Raw genomic sequence first — 21216 nt, forward strand, 5'->3', positions numbered from 1 at the left:
AACAGCAGACTGGGATAGGGATTGATTGAATATGTCCGTAAACACACCAGCCAGCTGGTCTGCGCATGCTCTGAGGACGCGGCTTGGGATGCCGTCTGGGCCGGCAGCCTTGCAAGGGTTAACACGTTTAAATGTTTTACTCACATTGGCTGCAGTGAAGGAGAGCCCGCAGGTCTTGGTAGCGGGTCGTGTCGGTGGCACTGTATTGTCCTCAAAACGAGCAAAGAAGTTGTTTAGTTTGTCTGGGAGCAAGACATCGGGGTCCACGACGGGGCTGGTTTTCTTTTTGTAGTCCGTGATTGACTGTAGACCCTGCCACATACCTCTCGTGTCTGAGCCGTTGAATTGTGACTACTTCGTCTCTATACTGACGCTTAGCTTGTTTGATTGTCTTGCGGAGGGAATAGCTACACTGTTTGTATTCGGTCATGTTTCCGGTCGCCTTGCCCTGATTAAAAGCAGTGCTTCGCGCTTTCAGTTTTGCATGAATGCTGCCATCAATCCACGTTTTCTGGTTGGAGAAGGCTTTAATAGTCGCCGTGGTACAACATCACCGATGCACTTGCTAATAAACTCGCTCACCGAATCAGCGTATACATCAATGTTGTTGTTCGACGCTATCCGGAACATATCCCAGTCCACGTGATCGAAGCAATCTTGAAGCGTGGAATCAGATTGGTCGGACCAGCGTTGAACAGACCTGAGCACGGGCGTTTCCTGTTTTAGTTTCTGTCTATAGGCTGGGAGCAACAAAATGGAGTCGTGGTCAGATTTGCCAAAAGGAGGGCAAGGGAGGGCTTTCTATGCGTTGCGGAAGTTAGAGTAACAATGATCCAGAATTTTGCCAGCCGGGTCGCACATTCGATATGCTGATAAAATTTAGGGAGCCTTGTTTTCAGATTAGCCTTGTTAAAATCCCCAGCTACAATAAATGCAGCCTCAGGATATGTGGTTTCCAGTTTACATAGAGTCCAATGAAGTTCTTTCAGGGCTGTCGAGGTGTCTGCTTGGGGGGGATATACACGACTGTGATTATAATCGAAGAGATTTCTCATGGTAGATAATGCGGTCGGCATTTGATTATAAGGAATTCTAGGTCAGGTGAACAAAAAGACTTGAGTTCCTGTATGTTGTTATGATCACACCACGACTTGTTAATCATAAGGCATACACCCCTGCCCTTCTTCTTACCAGAGATATGTTTGTTTCTGTCGGCGCGATGCGTGGAGAAACCAGGTGGCTGTACCGACTCTGATAACGTATCCCGAGTGAGCCATGTTTCCGTGAAACAGAGAACGTTACAATCTCTGATGTCTCTCTGGAAGGCAACCCTTGCTCGGATTTCGTCTACCTTGTTGTCAAGAGACTGGACATTGGCGAGTAGTATACTTGGGAGCGGTGGGCGATGTGCCCGTCTACGGAGCCTGACCAGAAGACCGCTCCGTCTGCCCTTTCTGCGGCGCCGTTGTTTTGGGTCGCTTGCTGGGATCCGATCCATTGTCCTGGGTGGTGGACCAAACAGAGGATCCGCTTCAGGAAAGTTCTATTCCTGGTCATAATTTTGGTAAGTTGACGTTGCTCTTATATCCAATAGTTCCTCCCGGCTGTATGTAATAAGACTTAAGATTTCCTAGACAACACAGAACATACAGTTAACTAGACAACACAGAACATACAGTTAACTAGACAACACAGAACATACAGTTAGCTAGACAACACAGAACATACAGTTAGCTAGACAACACAGAACATACGGTTAGCTAGACAACACAGAACATACAGTTAGCTAGACAACACAGCCGTCATGACTACCTATGCATGTGTGATGGGTTGTGTGTCCTGGAGTGTGTGTTTAAGCATGTGTATGTGTATGCATGAATGAGTGATTGGGTTTTGTTATGTAAGTATATTGGTGTCCGCAAGTGTTCACCTGCTTTGTGATTTTGTTTGTGTGTGTTCAGGGGCGGATTGGCCATTTGGCATTTCGGTCAAAAGGAAAAAAATGGGTCGGTGTTTTAGAAAGGCCAGGTTCACAGTCCGCCCGTGTGTGTATGTGTGTGCGTGCGAGTGTGTGTGTGATGCATGTCAAGCAGCCTGACACCTCTCCTCAAACCCATGAATATATTAATTATACTGCAGAGCAGTGGAGTGGAGACAGGGACCAGCTCTACCCAGGTGTGTGTGTGTGTTTGTGTATAGTCTGACAGTATGCACTGCTTCTCACTACTGCCCTGCAGCCAGAAAGATACTGAGATACAGAGAGGGAGAGAGGGAGAAAAACACCTAGAGAAAGAGAGGGGGAGGAGGGGGATTGGATTTGGGGAGCAAGTGAAAAAGATAATCTAAAAGATGGACATGGGAAGAGAGAGAAGAAGAGAGAGGGGACGATTGGATGGGAGGAAAGGGAGAGGGAGAGCTGTGTGTACAGCTGTGTGCATGTGTGAGAGGTGTGTGACGTTTAAGATGAGGGAGGAACATTTTTGGCGGGCCTTATTTCCATTACAGCATATTGGATGATTGTCATTCGTAGTCCATTCACCCAGCTCAATGTAACATCAATAGGCTAAGGATACTACATGACACTCTAATTTTCCCTATACCCATCATGAGGTTGCTACAACCTAGCCTATGAATGTAAGTTTACAACAAAGGTGCTCAGGTCAAGAGGAAAATTTAGAGTAATCTAGCTGATTTTGGGTGTAATCATTAGTCCAATAGTTGCAAATGAGAGTTTGTATTAGACAAATTCTGATATTTTTATCCCCGTTTTTCTACAGAATCAGCGGAATGAATTCACCCCTGATCACACACAAACACAGTTCACTTTCATAGCAGCCACATACAAACAGCATGATCATTTTCTCTCACCTTTTCCCTTCGCTTGTGGACATCAGTGCACAACACCAGCTGTCTGTGACCAGGCGAAAAAACCTTTCCAAGCAAACCTTCATATCATAACCGCTAACCACTACACACATTGTTGTCACCATATTAGCTAACGTCATAGTAAACATAGCTAGAATTAACGCGGTAGTTAACCCGCTACAATCATGCAGTACAGTGTACCATCAGCAAAAATTTTAGCAGGTGGCAATTAATTGATAAAACCAAAAACTTTCCTCAACTTGGAAGAGTTCCAGTGTTGTATAGCCATAGCCAGCTAGCTAACATAGCATCCCTCTCTGTTTGAGCTGGGTATTTGAGTAGGCTAAACTAGCTAGCTGCATTCACTAGCTAAGTGAAAGTGAAAAAAATACAATGAAATCTCTCTCTCACTTCTCCTTCATTTTGAAAGAAATGAATTTGTTCAAAACTGTTCAACTATTGTCTTTCTTTCTCGTTTAGTCAACTATTCACCACATGTATGCACTGCAGTGCTAGCTAGCAGTGCTATTCTTTCAGTACTATATTAATTCTCTGATCCTTTAATTGGGTGGACAACATGTCAGTTCATGCTGCAAGAGCTCTGATAGGTTGGAGGACGTCCTCCGAAGTTGTCATAATTACTGTGTAAGTCTATGGAAGGGGATGAGAACCATGAGCCTCCTAGGTTTTGTATTGAAGTCAATGTACCCAGAGGAGGACAGAAACAAGCTGTCCTCTGGCTACACCCTGGTGCTACCCTACAGAGTGCTGTTGAGGCTACTGTAGACCTTCATTCCAAAACAGTGTGTTTTAATCATTTATTTGGTGACATTAATATATTTGGTATAGTTTTATGTAAAAAGGATAACTTTTTTAATGTTTCACTGTTTTTATTTTTATAAAATTAATTGAGGAGGATGGTCTTCCCCTTCCTCCTCTGAGGAACCTCCGCTGATGTGTATGTGTGTGACTCTGCATGCATGTGTGTCCAGTCCAACAGAACCGGATGATACTCATGTTCATGAGTTGTGTATCATACGTCATTGGGGCGCCTTGACTAGTCAGGGAACGACAGGGATGAGCAGAGCCTATGGGACAGGACCACTTTAGGGGCTCTTGTACCAGTCCCTGTAGCCAACAGGGCAGAACCAGACCCAGACAGACAAAGAGAAGGAGAAGGAGAGCGAGAGAGAGAAAGAGGAGAGGGAGAGGGAGAGAGGGAGGGGAGAGAGAGAGAGTGGAAGAGATAGAGAGCGAAAAAGGGAGGAGAGATAGGACATGGATAATGATGGATGATCCAGGGATGGTGTTTGGTACCGGCTGTATGTAACCAGCCGGTACGGCCTGGTTTGATGACTGAGTCGACCCACGTTGGTCCTTTTTTATTCATGAAGCACCATTAGAAACTTCATAGGCTTTAAACCATTCATTAAACTACATCTAGATAGATGGATGGATGAATGGATGGATTGATGGCTGAAGGACAAGTGGAATGATTGGACAAAGTGATGAAAGATAGAAGTTGAAACAGATTGATGAAAGGTAGAGAAGGAGGGAGAGAAGGAGGGAAGGAAGGGTAATATGTGTTCTGGTCCAGTCCTCTCCTCTCGAATCAGTCCGGTAATTAGGTGCCCAATAGAGTTTTAAACACCTCTACCGTCACCTTGGTCTTAGCTCAGCATTATTTATCTCACTGTAGAAATCAATACACACTGAGGAAGATTCTTAATCTACACAGTTTCTGTGTTGTAAAATGCAAATCAGTTATCACCAGCAATATCCTTCTGTCTTTCTTTTTTTCTCTCTCTTTGTCTAATACTATTACTTTTACTACCTCTCTCTGTCTCTATCTCTCTGCGTCTCTATCTCTCTGTGTCTCTATCTCTCTGTGTCTTTATCTCTCTGTGTCTCTATCTCTCTGTGTTTCTATCTCTCTGTGTCTCTATCTCTCTGTGTCTCTATCTCTCTCTTAGCTCCTACATAAATGTTCTCTCTCTTTTCTCTCTGTTTTCCAGGATCACATTCGTCCACCTGCCATTCCAGAGTAAATGGCTGTACATCGGCACAGAGAAAGGAAACATCCACATCGTCAACGTGGAGTCGTTCACACTCTCAGGCTACGTCATCATGTGGAACAAAGCCATCGAACTGTGAGTGGAGCTTACACAGGGTCTTAATTTGATCACTCTTTTGTTGCTGAGAATTTTCAGTGCGGGAAATGCCGATGAACTTCATGATTTACATAAATTCAATGAAAATCCATACTAACACACGGTTATATAAACAGTATTGTACTTTTATTGTAGCCTACTCAAGCAAAATGATGGAATCAACGTTCAAATCCTGTTGCTGCAGGATTATTTTGCTGTGACAATATAGGTCAAATTCAGATCCTACATCTGTAGTCACCTCTAGGCTTAATCCACAACTGGTGGCTTTACTAACCACAGGTGTGAAGGAGAAAGGATGTGAATCACTAGTTCTGACTCTTAGTTACTAGGCCTCTTCAACACTGGGTTAAAGTATTAAGACACTGCTATTTCACAGGGTGTTTGTGTTGCTGTTGACATACCTCATGTTGTTTCTGCTCTAGAGCTCTTGCATAATTCACTCGTGACCTTTTTAGCATTTTCCTCATCCTGTCTCTTCCTGTCTCATAGTGAGGGATGGAACAGGTGTCTCTTAAGATCAGTGTTGGCCATGTACAGATGTCCTGTGTCAACAGTGCTGAGGAGAAAGGGAGAAGGAAAGTAGAGGAGAGGGGAAGGGGGAGGGGAGAGGAGACGGGCAAGAGGAAGAGAGGACAGGAAAGAGAGCGGGGTTGATAGAGGAGGGTGGGGGTTTAGGAGAGGTGAGGGGTAGACGAGAGGAAGGAGAGAGGAAGTAGAGAAATAGAAGGAGGTCGGGGATGGACAAGTAGGAGAGAGGTAGAGGAATGGAGAGGTGGGTTATAAGGAAGGAAGTAGTGTGAATGGGTGACAGTATGGGTCTCTAAGGAGTCGTGCCTGCCAGTCCTGAAGCTGCCATTGTATTTCCAGACTAAAGGTCTCTGTGTGTGTGTGTGTGTGTGTGTGTGTGTTCTGATGACAACAGTATATCTGCACACAAAGGCTTTATGATTAGACAAGAGCGCTTCAGATGGCACTTTCTCTCTCCTTCTATCTCTCCCTTCTCTCTCTCTCTACCTCTCTTTTTCTGTCTCATCTTATTGTGGGCTGCGGGTATGCAAGGTAGATACCTCTCCTGCCTTTATCTTCTCCTATTGTCCTCTTTGGAGCTGTCATCAGAGAGGGACCGTGGAGTGGGCGGCTCAGAGACAATGTGCTCTCTATTTTACACCACCTCAGTAACACACTGCATAGAAAGAAATACACCCAAGCAGAGCACAGAACATTACAGAGTGGAACAGAACACTGTCAAGAAGATTACCAAGACGTACTGCAGCACTCAGTACTATAGCAGAACACTGTCGTTCAGTCCGGTTCTGTTTTAGTTGAGTAATATGTGGAGAAAAGACCCAAGTACTTGTAGGTAACAGTAAGGTATTGTCATGTCTTTACTATCATTGAATGTGAAGACTGTTATTTTATCAAATCAATTCTCTATGTGTAATTATTATTCCGTGATTAAACTAATCATGTAAACTTAAGTAACTAGGAAGTCGGGGCACCAAGGAAAATTTTGATTTACAGAGCTATAATTTTCCGAATATAACTCTTCAGATATTTTTATGTCTGATCGATTAGTCATTCTCATGAATGTATTATTATTACCTTGTTAGTCTCATTCCAAACGTGGTAAAATTATTGGTTATCTGCACGAACCCTAGCATAAATTATGAATCAGCAATATACAAATTTGCTTAATTTTTTTTATTTACTAACTAACTAAATAATCACAGAAATACATAACAAACAAACTGTAGATATTGGGTACTAACAATGATAGAAAAGTCCCTAGTGGGCTAAACCGATATGACAGCTTGGTAGACAAAAGGAAATGGGTGGGACTGAGAAAGAGCGGGAAATACCAAATGGATTCATTACACACAGTCTATAATTATATTAATTAAAATGCCAATCCTTTGCACATGAACGGTCGCTCTTTCGAGAATAATTGCAATGTATATATATTTACACCCATATGTCGTTGTTGTCTTCTCTGTTGGAATCCTCGATCATCCTGTCGGGTTCATCAGAGTCTCTGGTTAACTTTCATTCAAGTCACAAAGTCTTTTGTGGTTGTAGGTGGTTAGAATGGATACTTCAGAGTACCATTCAGACATGTTCTCATAGACAGATGCTTCGGCGGTTGACAGTATTCTCTTTCTAGATTTACATAATTTCTAGCTGCAGACTAGTAATAAAACATCTAAGATTTGCTCTTATTCTATAGAGATTGATATTCTCAGAGTTTAACCATTTCCAGCCGTGTAGCCAATGCTCCACGTGGTATAGTTTTTTCCTTTGGTAGAGTTGTAGATTAAACCACCTCACACACCAGCGTCACCCGGCATGTTTTGGTCTGGTGTGAATTTCTTCAGGAGTGAGTTTTATCCTCTGTCGAATAAGGGGCGGTTCTATGAAGCCTAATGTGATGTCTGGGCTGACAGGGGTGTGGCCACTGACTAGTTCATCTTTATATGAAAATCCATACTCTCATTTAGAAGGTTAATATCACATTACATCTTTTCACAAATCATTTAATTTTTAATCACATACATTTCACAATATTTAGATGTAAACCTGACAGCTGGGAAATGTACACTTTAAGAGATACCATTATGTGTGTTTCCTGTCCTTCATGAGATCACCAAATGAAACACACTCGCCATAACTGTCCCTTTAGTGTCCACGGACCATTCCTACATTCTCGAAAGTAGAAATATTGTTTAATTCTCCCATTTATGGGGATTTAGGAGTTTGGCCAAGTCTAGTCCTTTGGTCTCTCTCTGTGCTCTCTCCCTCTCTTTCTGCATGACCGGGGGAGAGAGTCTCTGCCAGGAATGTATGACCTGAGATAATAAAATCTGGGTTAGGAGAGAGAGAGAGGGGGGGGGGGTATAAATCAGTTTTACATTGCAGCTACCATCACAGCTACCGTCAAAAATAGCACCGAAGCAGCCAGAGTAATTATAGAGACCAACGTGGAATAACTAAATACTCATCATAAAACATTTCTGAAAAATGCATCGTGTACAGCAAATGAAAGACAAGCATCTTGTGAATCCAGCCAATATTTCAGATTTTTTAAGTGTTTTACAGCGAAAACACAATATAGCATTATATTAACTTACTACAATAGCCTACCACACTTCCGCATTCATTCATCAAGGCACGTTAGCGATAGCAATAGGCACGTTAGCGTTAGCGAATAAACCAGCAAAATATATTAATTTTCACTAACCTTCATAAACCTTCCTCAGATGACAGTCCTATAACATCAGGTTATACATACACTTATGTTTTGTTCGAAAATGTGCATATTTAGAGCTGAAATCAGTGGTTATCCATTATGCTAACGTAGCTTCTATTTCCCAGAATGTGCGGATATTTCTATTAGACTCTCACCTATTCTGACCAAATAGCAATTCATAAACATTACAAAAAAATAAATGTTGTATAGGAAATGATAGATACACTAGTTCTTAATGCAATCGCAGTGTTAGAATTCTAAAAATATCTTCATTACGACATAAGGCTTATGTTATAGCGAGGAGAGTGGCCAAAACCTGGGCGCAAAACTACTAGTACACAGTTCGACACATATATGAAATAGCATCACAAAATGGGTCCTACTTTTGGTGATCTTCCATCAGAATGTTGGACAAGGGGTCCTTTGTCCAGAACAGTCGTTGTTTGGATTTAGAACATCGTTTTTCCCTCTTGAATTAGCAAGCACACTGGCCAAGTGGCGCGAAGCTCCCCATCGTCAACAAACACAGACAACGCAACACGCCTAACGTCCAGAAAAAAATTCAATAATCTATTAAAACTATATTGAAAAAACATACTTTACGATGATATTGTGACATGTATCAAATAAAATCAAAGCCGGAGATAGTAGTCGCCTATAACGACGGCTTTTCAGAAGGCAATTCCAGGTCCATGTTCGCGCTCTCCAGAAAAAAAAAATGGATGACTCGTCGTGCCAAGATGACATCTAGGGGAAGGTGTATGACGTGCATGTATACTCATACGTATCATGCCCATTTATAGGCAGGCCCTTGAACAGAGCATCATTTTCAGACTTTCCACTTCCTGGTCAGAAAGTGTGCTGCCAAATGAGTTCTGTTTTACTCACAGACAAAATTCAAACGGTTTTAGAAACTAAAGAGTGTTTTCTATCCAATAGTAATAATACTATGCATATTGTACGAGCAAGAATAGAGTACGAGGCCGTTTAAATTGGGAACGATTTTCCCCCAAAGTGTAAATAGCGCCCTCTATCCTCATCAGGTTAAAGGAAGAACCACTGTATACCAGTCATCACCCTCCCTGTAGTCATCACATAAACCAGTCACCACCCTCCCTGTAGTCATCACTTAAAAACTTCTTATGGCTGCAAGGGAAAGTGTTGAGTAGCCAGTGAAATCGTGCCCATTTCAAACGGCCTCGTACTCAATTCTTGCTCGTACAATATGGATATTATTATTCTTTTTGGATAGAAAACACTCTTTAGTTTCTAAAACAGTTGGAATTATTTCTCTGAGTGAAACAGAAGTCCTTCTGCAGCACTTTTCCTGACCAGGAAGTGAAATGTCAGAAATCGATGCTCTGTTCAACTTGATGCCTATATATGGTCATGACACTTAGGAGTCTACTTACACTCCATACGCCTTCCTATTGGTGTCAAGAGGATGTGAGAGAAGAAATTTTGTGTTCATCTTGGTCTGAGGTGGAATAAAACCTATTTCTTTGACGTGACCGTCCACTTCCGGTACTCTGAAGCGCGCGACAAGGAAGTGGGATTGACTTCTGTTTTGCTGCCGTAACGGACGACAACTATCCCCGGCTCGATTTTTTTTTGATACATGTGACCATATCATCGTAATGTATGTTTTTTCAATATAGTTTAATCAGATTATTGAAATTTTTTCGGGAGTTTTGCCGTGTTCCGTCCTCTGACTGTGTTTACGTTGGAGAAATTTGTGCCACTCGGCTAGTGCCAATGCTAAGTGAAGAGGGAAATTTGCCATTCTGAATCCAAACAACGACTCATCTGGACAGAGGACACCTTGTTCAACATTCTGATGAAAGATCAGCAAAAGTAAGACCCAATTTATGATGTTATTTCATATATCTGTCGTGCATGTGAACTGGCCGTGGGCGCCCAAGTGTTTCTGGCTATTGTGGCTACGCAAATATAGCGCTACATTTTGTTTTCGCTGTAAAACATTTAATAAATCGGAAATATTGTTTGGAATCACAAGATGCCTGTCTTTCAATTGCTGCACACTATGTATTTTTCAGAAATGTTTTATGATGAGTAATTAGCTATTTGACATTGGTGTCTGTAAATATTATGGCTGCTTTCGGTGCAATTTCTGATTGTAGCTGAAATGTAAACTATGGTTTATACATGAAATATGCAAATTTTTCGAACAAAACATATGCTATACAATAAATATGTTATCAGACTGTCATCTGATGAATTTGTTTCTTGGTTAGTGGCTATTTATATCTTTATTTGGTCGAATTTGTGATAGCACCTGATGGAGTAAGAAACTGATGGAGTTAGAAAAGTGGTGTCTTTTGCTAACGTGGTTAGCTAATAGATTTACATATTTTGTCTTCCCTGTAAAACATTTTAAAAATCGGACATGTTGGCTTGATTCACAAGAAGTGTATCTTTCATCTGGTGTCTTGGACTTGTTAATGTGTGAAAGTTAAATATTTAAAAAAAATATCTTTTGAATTTCGCGCCCTGCACTTTGAGCTGGCTGTTGTCATAGGTGTACCGGTGTCGGGCTGCAGCCATAACAGGTTTTAAACCAGCCATCACCCTCCCTGTAGTCATCATATAAAGCAGTCATCACCCTCCCTGTAGTCATCACATAAACCAGCCATCACCCTCTCTGTAGTCATCATATAAACCAGCCATCACCCTCCCTGTAGTCATCACATAAACCAGTCATCATCCTCCCTGTAGTCATCACATAAACCAGTCATCACCCTCCCTGTAGTCATCACATAAAGTTACACTGTGTGTGTTTGACTCACTTCTGTGTACTGAGCTACTGTACCAGGAACTGCTGACCACACACACACACACACACACACACACACACACACACACACACACACACACACACACACCGCTTGTGGGTTCTACCTGGAATCAAATAGTGTTCTCCTATGGGGACAGCCAAAGAACCCTTTTGGAACCCTTTTTTCTTTGAGTGTAGAACAGGAGTAACGGGCAGCCTGAGGCCCACTATGACACACAGTTCATGTGAACACCAGAGGGTGTCCTCTCTCTCCCTCCCGGCCCTCCCCCCTCTTTATTCTTGTATGTTGCCTCTTGCTGCCCCTGCCTGTCTGTATGTGTGGGTGTCTGTGTGTGTGTTCCCTTCCACCCAGCCTCAGCCCTCACTGGGTCCTAACTGGGCCTAGAGATCAGGCCCTACTGTACCATCCAAACCTCCAGGCCTGTAGGGTGTGATGCTCATGGATAGACCCAGCACTGTAACTTCGCCCGTGGGGAGACAGTAATCTATCACCGAGTCCTCCAGGAGACCCAGAGCAGTAGCAGAGCTGACCCACCCGTCCTCACACTCCACTCCACTCCACCACAGGGGTTGGCTGCAGATTGATTGGCTGAAAATTACAGGCTGAAAGAAAGAATGAAAGCCTTGAGATGAATGTCACCCTCTGTGATGAGTTACCCTCTCTGAGGAATGTCACCCTGTCTGATGAAAGTCACCCTCTCTTTTGAATGTCACCCTGTCTGATGAGTCACCCTGTCTGATGAGTCACACTCTCTGATGAATGTCACCCTCCCTGATGAATGTCACCCTCTCTGATGAGTCACCCTGTCTGATGAATCACCCTCTCTGATGAATGTCAACCTGTCTGATAAGTCACCCTCTCTGATGAATGTCACCCTGTCTGATGAATGTCACCCTCTCTGATGAATGTTTCTCTCTCTGATGAGTCACCCTCTCTGACAAATGTCAACCTCTTTGATGTATGTCACCCTGTCTGATGAAAGTCACTCTCTCTGATGAATGTCACCGTATCTGATGAATGTCACCCTGTCTGATGAATATCACCCTGTCTGATGAATGTCACCCTGCCTGATGAAAGTCACCCTCTCTGATGAGTCACAATCTCTGACGAATGTCACCCTCTCTGATGAGTCACACTGTCTGATCAAAGTCACCTTCTCTGATGAGTCTGATGAATGTCACCCTCTCTGATAAAAGTCACCTTTTCTGATTAATGTCACCATCTCTGATGAATGTCACCCTGTCTGATGAAAGTCACCCTCTTTGATGAGTCACCCTCTCAAATACATGTCACCCTCTCTGATGAAAGTCACCCTCTCTGATGAAAGTCACCCTCTCTGATGAAAGTCACCCTCTCTGATGAGTCACCCTCTCTGATGAGTCACCCTCTCTGATGAATGTCACCATCTCTGATAAATGTCACACTGTCTGATGAGTCACCCTGTTTGATGAATGTGGCCCTCTTTGATAGGTCACCCTCTCTGATGAATGTCACCCTCTCTGATTCGTCACCCTCTCTGATGAGTCACCATGTCTGATGAAAGTCACCCTCTCTGATGAATGTCACCCTCTCTGAAGAATGTCACCCTGTCTGAGGAAAGTCACCCTGTCTGATGAATGTCACCCTCTCTGATGAGTCAACCTGTCTGAATAAAGTCACCCTCTCTGATACATGTCACCCTGTCTGATGAAAGTCACCCTCTCTAATAAATGTCAGCCTTTCTGATGAAAGTCACCCTCTCTGATGAGTCACACTCTCTGCTGAATGTCACACTCTCTGATGAGTCACCCGGTCTGATGAAAGTCACCCTGTCTGATGAATGTCACCCTGTCTGATGAATGTCACCCTGTCTGATGAATGTCACCCTGTCTGATGAAAGTCACCCTGTCTGATGAAAGTCACCCTGTCTGATGAATGTCACCCTGTCTGATGAATGTCACCCTGTCTGATGAAAGTCACCCTGTCTGATGAAAGTCACCCTGTCTGATGAATGTCAACCTCTTTGATGTATGTCACCCTGTCTGATGAAAGTCACCCTCTCTGATGAGTCACACTGTCTGATCAAAGTCACCTTCTCTGATGAGTCTGATGAATGTCACCCTCTCTGATAAAAGTCACCTTTTCTGATTAATGTCACCCTCTTTGATGAGTCACCCTCTCTAATAAATGTCACCCTATCTGATGAAGGTCACCCTATCTGATGAAGGTCACCCTATCTGATGAAGGTCACCCTCTCTGATGAAGGTCACCCTCTCTGATGAGTCACCCTCTCTGATGAGTCACCCTCTCTGATGAATGTCACCATCTCTGATAAATGTCACACTGTCTGATGAGTCACCCTGTTTGATGAATGTGGCCCTCTTTGATAGGTCACCCTCTCTAATGAATGTCACCCTCTCTGATTCGTCACCCTCTCGGAATAATGTCATCCTCTCTGATGAATGTCACCCTCTCTGATTCGTCACCCTCTCGGAATAATGTCATCCTCTCTGATGAATGTCACCCTCTCTGAAGAATGTCACCCTGTCTGATGAATGTCACCCTGTCTGATGAATGTCACCCTCTCTGATTAGTCACCCTCTCAGATTAATGTCACCCTCTTGGATGAATGTCACTCTCTCTGATGAGTCACTATGTCTGATGAATGTCACCCTCTCTGATGAGTCAACCTGTCTGAATAAAGTCACCCTCTCTGATACATGTCACCCTGTCTGATGAAAGTCACCCTCTCTAATAAATGTCAGTCTGTCTGATGAAAGTCACCCTCTCTGATGAGTCACACTCTCTGCTGAATGTCACACTCTCTGATGAGTCACCCTCTCTGATGAATGTCACCCTCTCTGATGAATGTCACCCTCTCTGATGATTGTCACCCTCTCTGATGAGTCACCCGGTCTGATGAAAGTCACCCTGTCTGATGAATGTCACCCTGTCTGATGAATGTCACCCTCTCTGATTAGTCACCCTCTCAGATTAATGTCACCCTCTCTGATGAATGTCACTCTCTCTGATGAGTCACTATGTCTGATGATAGTCACCTTCTCTGACGAATGTCACCTTCTGATGAATGTCACCCTGTCTGATGAATGTCACCCTGTCTGAAGAATGTCACCCTGTCTGAAGAATGTCACCCTCTCTGATGAATCAACCTGTCTGATGGCGCTGGAAGAAATGGCAGCAGTTTTACGGGCGCCCAACCAATTGTGCTATTATGTGGGTTTTTTTGCGTTATTTAATACTTATTTTGTACATAATGTTTCTGAAACCGTATCTTACAGCAAAAAAGAGCTTCAGGATTTCAGGACAGCGATCACTCACCTGGGATTAGACCAAGATTATTTCTTCAACAAGCAAGACGCAGAGGACATTCTCCAAACACCCGACAGGGCCAACATCCCCGTTATTTTCAAGAGGACGAAACGCAGGTACAGGGGACACAGAGCGGGATGCCTCGTGAGGACCCGCAGAAGGTGAGTGGGAAAGCTGCCGTTACCATCAATATTACTCGCCAACGTGCAATCATTGGACAATAAATTAGAAGAGGTACGATCACGAATATCCTACCAACGGGACATCAAAAACTGTAATATCCTATGTTTCACGGAATCATGGCTGAATGACAACATGATATTCAGCTAGCGGGATATACGCTGCACCGGCAGGATAGAACAGCACACTCTGGTAAGACGAGGGGGGGCGGTCTGTGCATATTTGTAAACAACAGCTGGTGCACGAAATCTGAGGAAGTCTCTAGATTTTGCTTGCCTGAAGTAGAGTATTTTGTGATAAATTGCAGGCCACACTACGTGCCTAGAGAGTTTTCAGCTATACTTTTCGTGGCTGTTTATTTACCACCACAGACAGATGCTGGCACTAAGACCACACTCAGTCAGCTGTATAAGCAAAAAAGCTAACAGGAAACCACTCACCCAGAGGCGGCGCTTCTAGTGGCCGGAGACTTTAATGCAGGGAAACTTAAATCAGTTCTTCCAAATTTCTATCAACATGTGAAATGTGCAACCAGAGGTAAAAAATTCTAGATCACCTGTACTCCACACACAGAGACGCGTACAAAGCTCTCCCTCGCCCTCCATTTGGTAAATCCGACCACAACTCTATCCTCCTGATTCCTGCTTACAAGCAAAAATTAAAGCAGGAAGCACCAGTGACTCGGTCTATAAAAAAGTGGTCAGATGAAGCAGATGCTAAACTACAGGACTGTTTTGCTATCACAGACTGGAACATGTTCCGGGATTCTTCCGATGGCATTGAGGAGTACACCACATCAGTCACTGGCTTTATCAATAAGTGCATCGAGGACTTCGTCCCCACAGTGACTGTATGTACGTACCCCAACCAGCAGCTAAAGGGCAGAGCTGCCGCTTTCAAGGTGCAGGACTCTAACACGGAAGCTTACAAGAAGTCCTGTTATGCCCTGCAACGAACCATCAAACAGGCAAAGTGTCAATACAGGGCTAAGATTAAATCATACTACACCGGCTCTGACACTCATCTTATGTGGCAGGGCTTGCAAACTATTACAGACAAAGGGAATCACAGCCGCGAGCTACCCAGTGACACAAGCCTACCAGACGAGCTAAATCACTTCTATGCTCGCTTCGAGGCAAGCAACACTGAGGCATGCATGAGCGCATCAGCTATTCTAGACGACTGTGTGATCAAGCTCTCCGTAGCCGACATGAGTAAGACCTTTAAACAGGTCAACATACACAAGGCTGTGGGGCCAGATGGATTACCAGGACGTGTACTCCGGGCATGTGCTGACCAACTGGCAAGTGTCTTCACTGACATTTTCAACATGTCCTTGATTGAGTCTGTAATACCAACATGTTTCAAGCAAACCACCATAGTCCCTGTGCCCAAGAACAAAAAGGCAACCTGCCTAAATGACTACAGACCCGTAGCACTCACGTCTGTAGCCATGAAGTGCTTTGAAAGGCTTGTAATGGCTCACATCAACACCATTATCCCAGAAACCCTAGACCCACTCTAATGTGCATACCGCCCAAACAGATCCACAGATGATGCAATCTCTATTGCACTCCACACTAACCTTTCCCACCTGGACAAAAGGAACACTTATGTGAGAATGCTATTCATTGACTACAGCTCAGCGTTCAACACCATAGTACCCTCAAAGCTCATCACTAAGCTAAGGATCCTGGGACTAATCACCGCCCTCTGCAACTGGTTCCTGGACTTCCTGACGTGCCGCCCCCAGGTGGTGAGGGTAGGTAGCAACACATCTGCCACGCTGATCCTCAACACTGGAGCCCCCCAGGGGTGGGTGCTCAGTCCCTTCCTGTACTCCCTGTTCACCCACGACTGCATGGCCAGGCACGACTCCAACACCATCATTAAGTTTGCAGACACCACAACAGTGGTAGGCCTGATCACCGACAACGACGAGACAGCCTATAGGGAGGAGGTCAGAGACCTGGCCGGGTGGTGCCAGAATAACAACCTATCCCTCAACGTAACCAAGACTAAGGAGATGATTGTGGACTACAAGAAAAGGAGGACCGAGTACGCCCCCATTCTCATCGACGGGGCTGTAGTGGAGCAGGTTGAGAGCTTCAAGTTCCTTGGTGTCCACATCACCAACAAACTAGAATGGTCCAAACACACCAAGACAGTCGTGAAGAGGACACGACAAAGCCTATCCCCCCCTCAGGAAACTAAACAGATTTGGCATGGGTCCTGAGATCCTCAAAAGGTTATACAGCTGCAACATCGAGACAGTCCTGACTGGTTGTATCACTGCCTGGTATGGCAATTGCTCGGCCTCCGACCGCAAGGCACTACAGAGGGTAGTGCGTACGGCCCAGTACATCACTGGTGCTAAGCTGCCTGCCATCCAGGACCTCTAACCAGGCGGTGTCAGAGGAAGGCCCTAAAAATTGTCTAAGACCCCAGCCACCCCAGTCATAGACTGTTCTCTCTACTACCGCATGGCAAGCGGTACCGAAGTGCCAAGTCTAGGACAAAAAGGCTTCTCAACAGTTTTTACCCCCAAGCCATAAGACTCCTGAACAGGTAATCAAATGGCTACCGGACTATTTGCATTGTGTGCCACCCCCCCACCCCCCCCCCCCCCCCCCAACCCCTCTTTTACACTGCTGCTACTCTCTGTTTATCATATATGGACAGTCACTTTAACTATACATTCATGTACATATGTACATACTACCTCAATTGGCCCGACCAACCAGTGCTCCCGCACGTTATCTAATCGGGCCATCTGCATTGTGTCCCGCAACCCACCACCCGCCAACCCCTCTTTATGCTACTGCTACTCTCTGTTCATCATATATACATAGTCACTTTAATCATATCTACATGTACATACTACCTCAATCAGCCTGACTAACCAGTGTCTGTATGTAGCCTCGCTACTTTTATAGCCTCGCTACTGTTTTTCACTGTTTTTTTACTGTTGTTTTTATTTCTTTACTTACCTATTGTTCACCTAATACCTTTTTTGCACTATTGGTTAGAGCCTGTAAGTAAGCATTTCACTGTAAGGTCTACCTACACCTGTTGTATTCGGCTCACATGACAAATAAACTTAGATTTGATTTGATGAAAGTCACCCTCTCTGATGAATGTCACCCTGTCTGGTGAGTCGAACTCTCTGATGAGTCCCACTCTCTAATGAATCTTACCCTCTCTGATGAGTCACACTCTGATGAATGTCACCCTGTGTGATGAAAGTCACCCTGTCTAATTAATGTCACCCTGTCTGATGAAAGTCACCCTGTGTGATGAAAGTCACCCTGTCTGATGAGTCACCCTGTCTGATGAAAGTCACCCTGTCTGATGAAAGTCACCCTGTGTGATGAAAGTCACCCTGTCTGATGAAAGTCACCCCCCACAATTCTGCTTTCCTCTTCCATCCCTATTTCTTTCTGTCCCTTCCCCCTCAATGGCACCATCTTTCTCTTACTCCTCTCTTTTGTTAGCACATTGCGATACCTGTGCTAACATTATCCCACCTCCCCCTATACACATAAACAGGTAGTCCTGTTGGCATGTTCCTGGCTAAGGCCCCAGACTAAGGGCTGTTAATGCCATGTTGCCATAGGGGACATTTTCAGTGTGACTGTGTTTCCGCTGTATCAGTATTGGATGCTTGTGTTGCCTGCAGATGCACCAGCTGTTCTGATGTGTGTGTGTGTGTGTGTGTGTGTGTGTGTGTGTGTGTGTGTGTGTGTGTGTGTGTGTGTGTGTGTGTGTGTGTGTGTGTGTGTGTGTGTGTGTGTGTGTGTGGCTCTCTTCTTGTCCAAGGTGAATAGAAGGCAGGCAAGGAGTTGTGGCTTGCAAAGAGGCTGTCAGATTCACTGATGCCTGGTCTTTCTCATGGTGCGTGTGTTTGTGTGTGTATATGTGTATATGTTGATACTATATATTTGTGATACACACCACAGGACATGGTTGATGGTCTTTGATGGTGTTTGTGTGATATCCACTATGGGACATTTAGTTTGATGGCATATAGATAGATGGTAGGTGTTGTATTGCATGTGTGATGCATTCAATATGACATTCAAATATATGGGCAGGTGTTATCCATTATGAGAGAAGTCTGTGTGTGGAATTCTGTTATGCTGGTGAATGAGGACCCAAAAGCGACTTAACAGAAACAGAGTCTTTATTCCAGTCTTAAACAAAAACGATACTCCTGGATATTATCTTAGGAAAATACTAAACAGGAAAACTGAAATCCTCTCGTCAGTAGAGAGGAACGACTGGAGACGCGACCACAGACTGCAGGTCGCTTCGGGAAGGCACAGGCCGTAGCTGACATAGACACCTGCTCACACGCAGCATCTGAAGAAGGCAAAAACACGACAGGGCGGAACAAGGACACAGAACATCAAACATCAAACAAGGATCCGACAAGGACAGAAGCGGAAAACAGAGGGAGAAATAGGGACTCTAATCAGAGGGCAAAATAGGGGACAGGTGTGAAAGAGTAAATGAGGTAGTTAGGAGAATGAGGAACAGCTGGGAGCAGGAACGGAACGATAGAGAGAGAGCGAGAGAGGGAGAGAGGGAGGGGGAGAGAGAGGGATAGAAAGAGGGAAAGAACCTAATAAGACCAGCAGAGGGAAACGAATAGAAGGGAAGCACAGGGACAAGACATGATAATCAATGACAAAACATGACAGTACCCCCCCACTCACCGAGCGCCTCCTGGCGCACTCGAGGAGGAACCCTGGCGGCAACGGAGGAAATCATCAATCAACGAACGGTCCAGCACGTCCCGAGATGGAACCCAACTCCTCTCCTCAGGACCGTAACCCTCCCAATCCACTAAGTACTGGTGACCACGTCCCCGAGAACGCATGTCCATGATCCTCCGTACCTTGTAAATAGGTGCGCCCTCGACAAGGACGGGGGGGGGGGAGGGAAGACGAACGGGGGCGCGAAGAAAAGGCTTGACACAGGAGACATGGAAGACAGGGTGGACGCGACGAAGATGTCGCGGAAGAAGCAGTCGCACAGCGACAGGATTGACGACCTGAGAGACACGGAACGGACCAATGAACCGCGGAGTCAACTTGCGAGAAGCTGTCGTAAGGGGAAGGTTACGAGTGGAAAGCCACACTCTCTGACCGCGACAATACCTAGGACTCTTAATCCTACGTTTATTGGCGGCTCTCACAGTCTGCGCCCTGTAACGGCAAAGTGCAGACCTGACCCTCCTCCAGGTGCGCTCACAACGTTGGACAAAAACCTGAGCGGAGGGAACGCTGGACTCGGCGAGCTGGGACGAGAACAGAGGAGGCTGGTACCCAAGACTACTCTGAAACGGAGATAGCCCGGTAGCAGACGAAGGAAGCGAGTTGTGAGCGTATTCTGCCCAGGGGAGCTGTTCTGCCCAAGACGCAGGGTTACGAAAAGAAAGGCTGCGTAATATGCGACCAATCGTCTGATTGGCCCTTTCTGCTTGACCGTTAGACTGGGGATGAAACCCGGAAGAGAGACTGACGGAAGCACCAATCAAACGACAGAACTCCCTCCAAAACTGTGACGTGAATTGCGGGCCTCTGTCTGAAACGGCGTCTAACGGGAGGCCATGAATTCTGAACACATTCTCAATGATGATTTGTGCCGTCTCCTTAGCGGAAGGAAGCTTAGCGAGGGGAATGAAATGTGCCGCCTTAGAGAACCTATCGACAACCGTAAGAATCACAGTCTTCCCCGCAGACGAAGGCAGACCGGTAATAAAGTCTAAGGCGATGTGAGACCATGGTCGAGAAGGAATGGGAAGCGGTCTGAGACGACCGGCAGGAGGAGAGTTACCTGACTTAGTCTGCGCGCAGTCCGAACAAGCAGCCACGAAACGGCGCGTGTCACGCTCCTGAGTAGGCCACCAAAACCGCTGGCGAATAGAAGCAAGCGTACCCCGAACTCCGGGGTGGCCAGCTAACTTGGCAGAGTGAGCCCACTGAAGAACAGCCAGACGAGTAGAGACAGGAACGAACAGAAGGTTACTAGGACAAGCGCGCGGCGACGCAGTGTGAGTGAGTGCTTGCTTTACCTGTCTCTCAATTCCCCAGACAGTCAACCCGACAACACGCCCCTCAGGGAGAATCCCCTCGGGGTCGGTAGAAGCCACAGAAGAACCAAAGAGACGGGATAAGGCATCAGGCTTGGTGTTCTTATTTCCCGGGCGATAAGAAATCACGAACTCGAAACGAGCGAAAAACAACGCCCAACGAGCTTGACGTGCATTAAGTCGTTTGGCAGAACGGATGTACTCAAGGTTCTTATGGTCAGTCCAAACGACAAAAGGGACGGTCGCCCCCTCCAACCACTGTCGCCATTCGCCTAGGGCTAAGCGGATGGCGAGCAGTTCGCGGTTACCCACATCATAGTTGCGTTCCGATGGCGACAGGCGATGAGAAAAATAAGCGCAAGGATGGACCTTATCGTCAGAATGGAAGCGCTGGGACAGAATGGCTCCCACGCCCACCTCTGAAGCGTCAACCTCGACAATAAATTGTTTAGTGACGTCAGGAGTAACAAGGATAGGAGCGGATGTAAAACGCTTCTTGAGGAGATCAAAAGCTCCCTGGGCGGAACCGGACCA

At 45.2% G+C, this 21216-nt stretch overlaps 1 protein-coding gene across 2 annotated transcripts in view; it reads left to right on the forward strand.

Moving 5' to 3' along the window:
- LOC120019562 (syntaxin-binding protein 5-like) overlaps window positions 1-21216 on the forward strand; it is a 196393-nt gene that overhangs the window by 107415 nt on the left and 67762 nt on the right. For both annotated transcript variants that reach the window (XM_038962867.1, XM_038962866.1), the window contains exon 5: window positions 4881-5015. In XM_038962867.1, coding sequence (XP_038818795.1) covers window positions 4881-5015 — 135 coding nt within the window. The remainder of the gene's footprint in view (window positions 1-4880; window positions 5016-21216) is intronic.

Source organism: Salvelinus namaycush, chromosome 24 (genome assembly GCF_016432855.1).
Source record: "Salvelinus namaycush isolate Seneca chromosome 24, SaNama_1.0, whole genome shotgun sequence".
Taxonomy (NCBI): domain Eukaryota; kingdom Metazoa; phylum Chordata; class Actinopteri; order Salmoniformes; family Salmonidae; genus Salvelinus; species Salvelinus namaycush.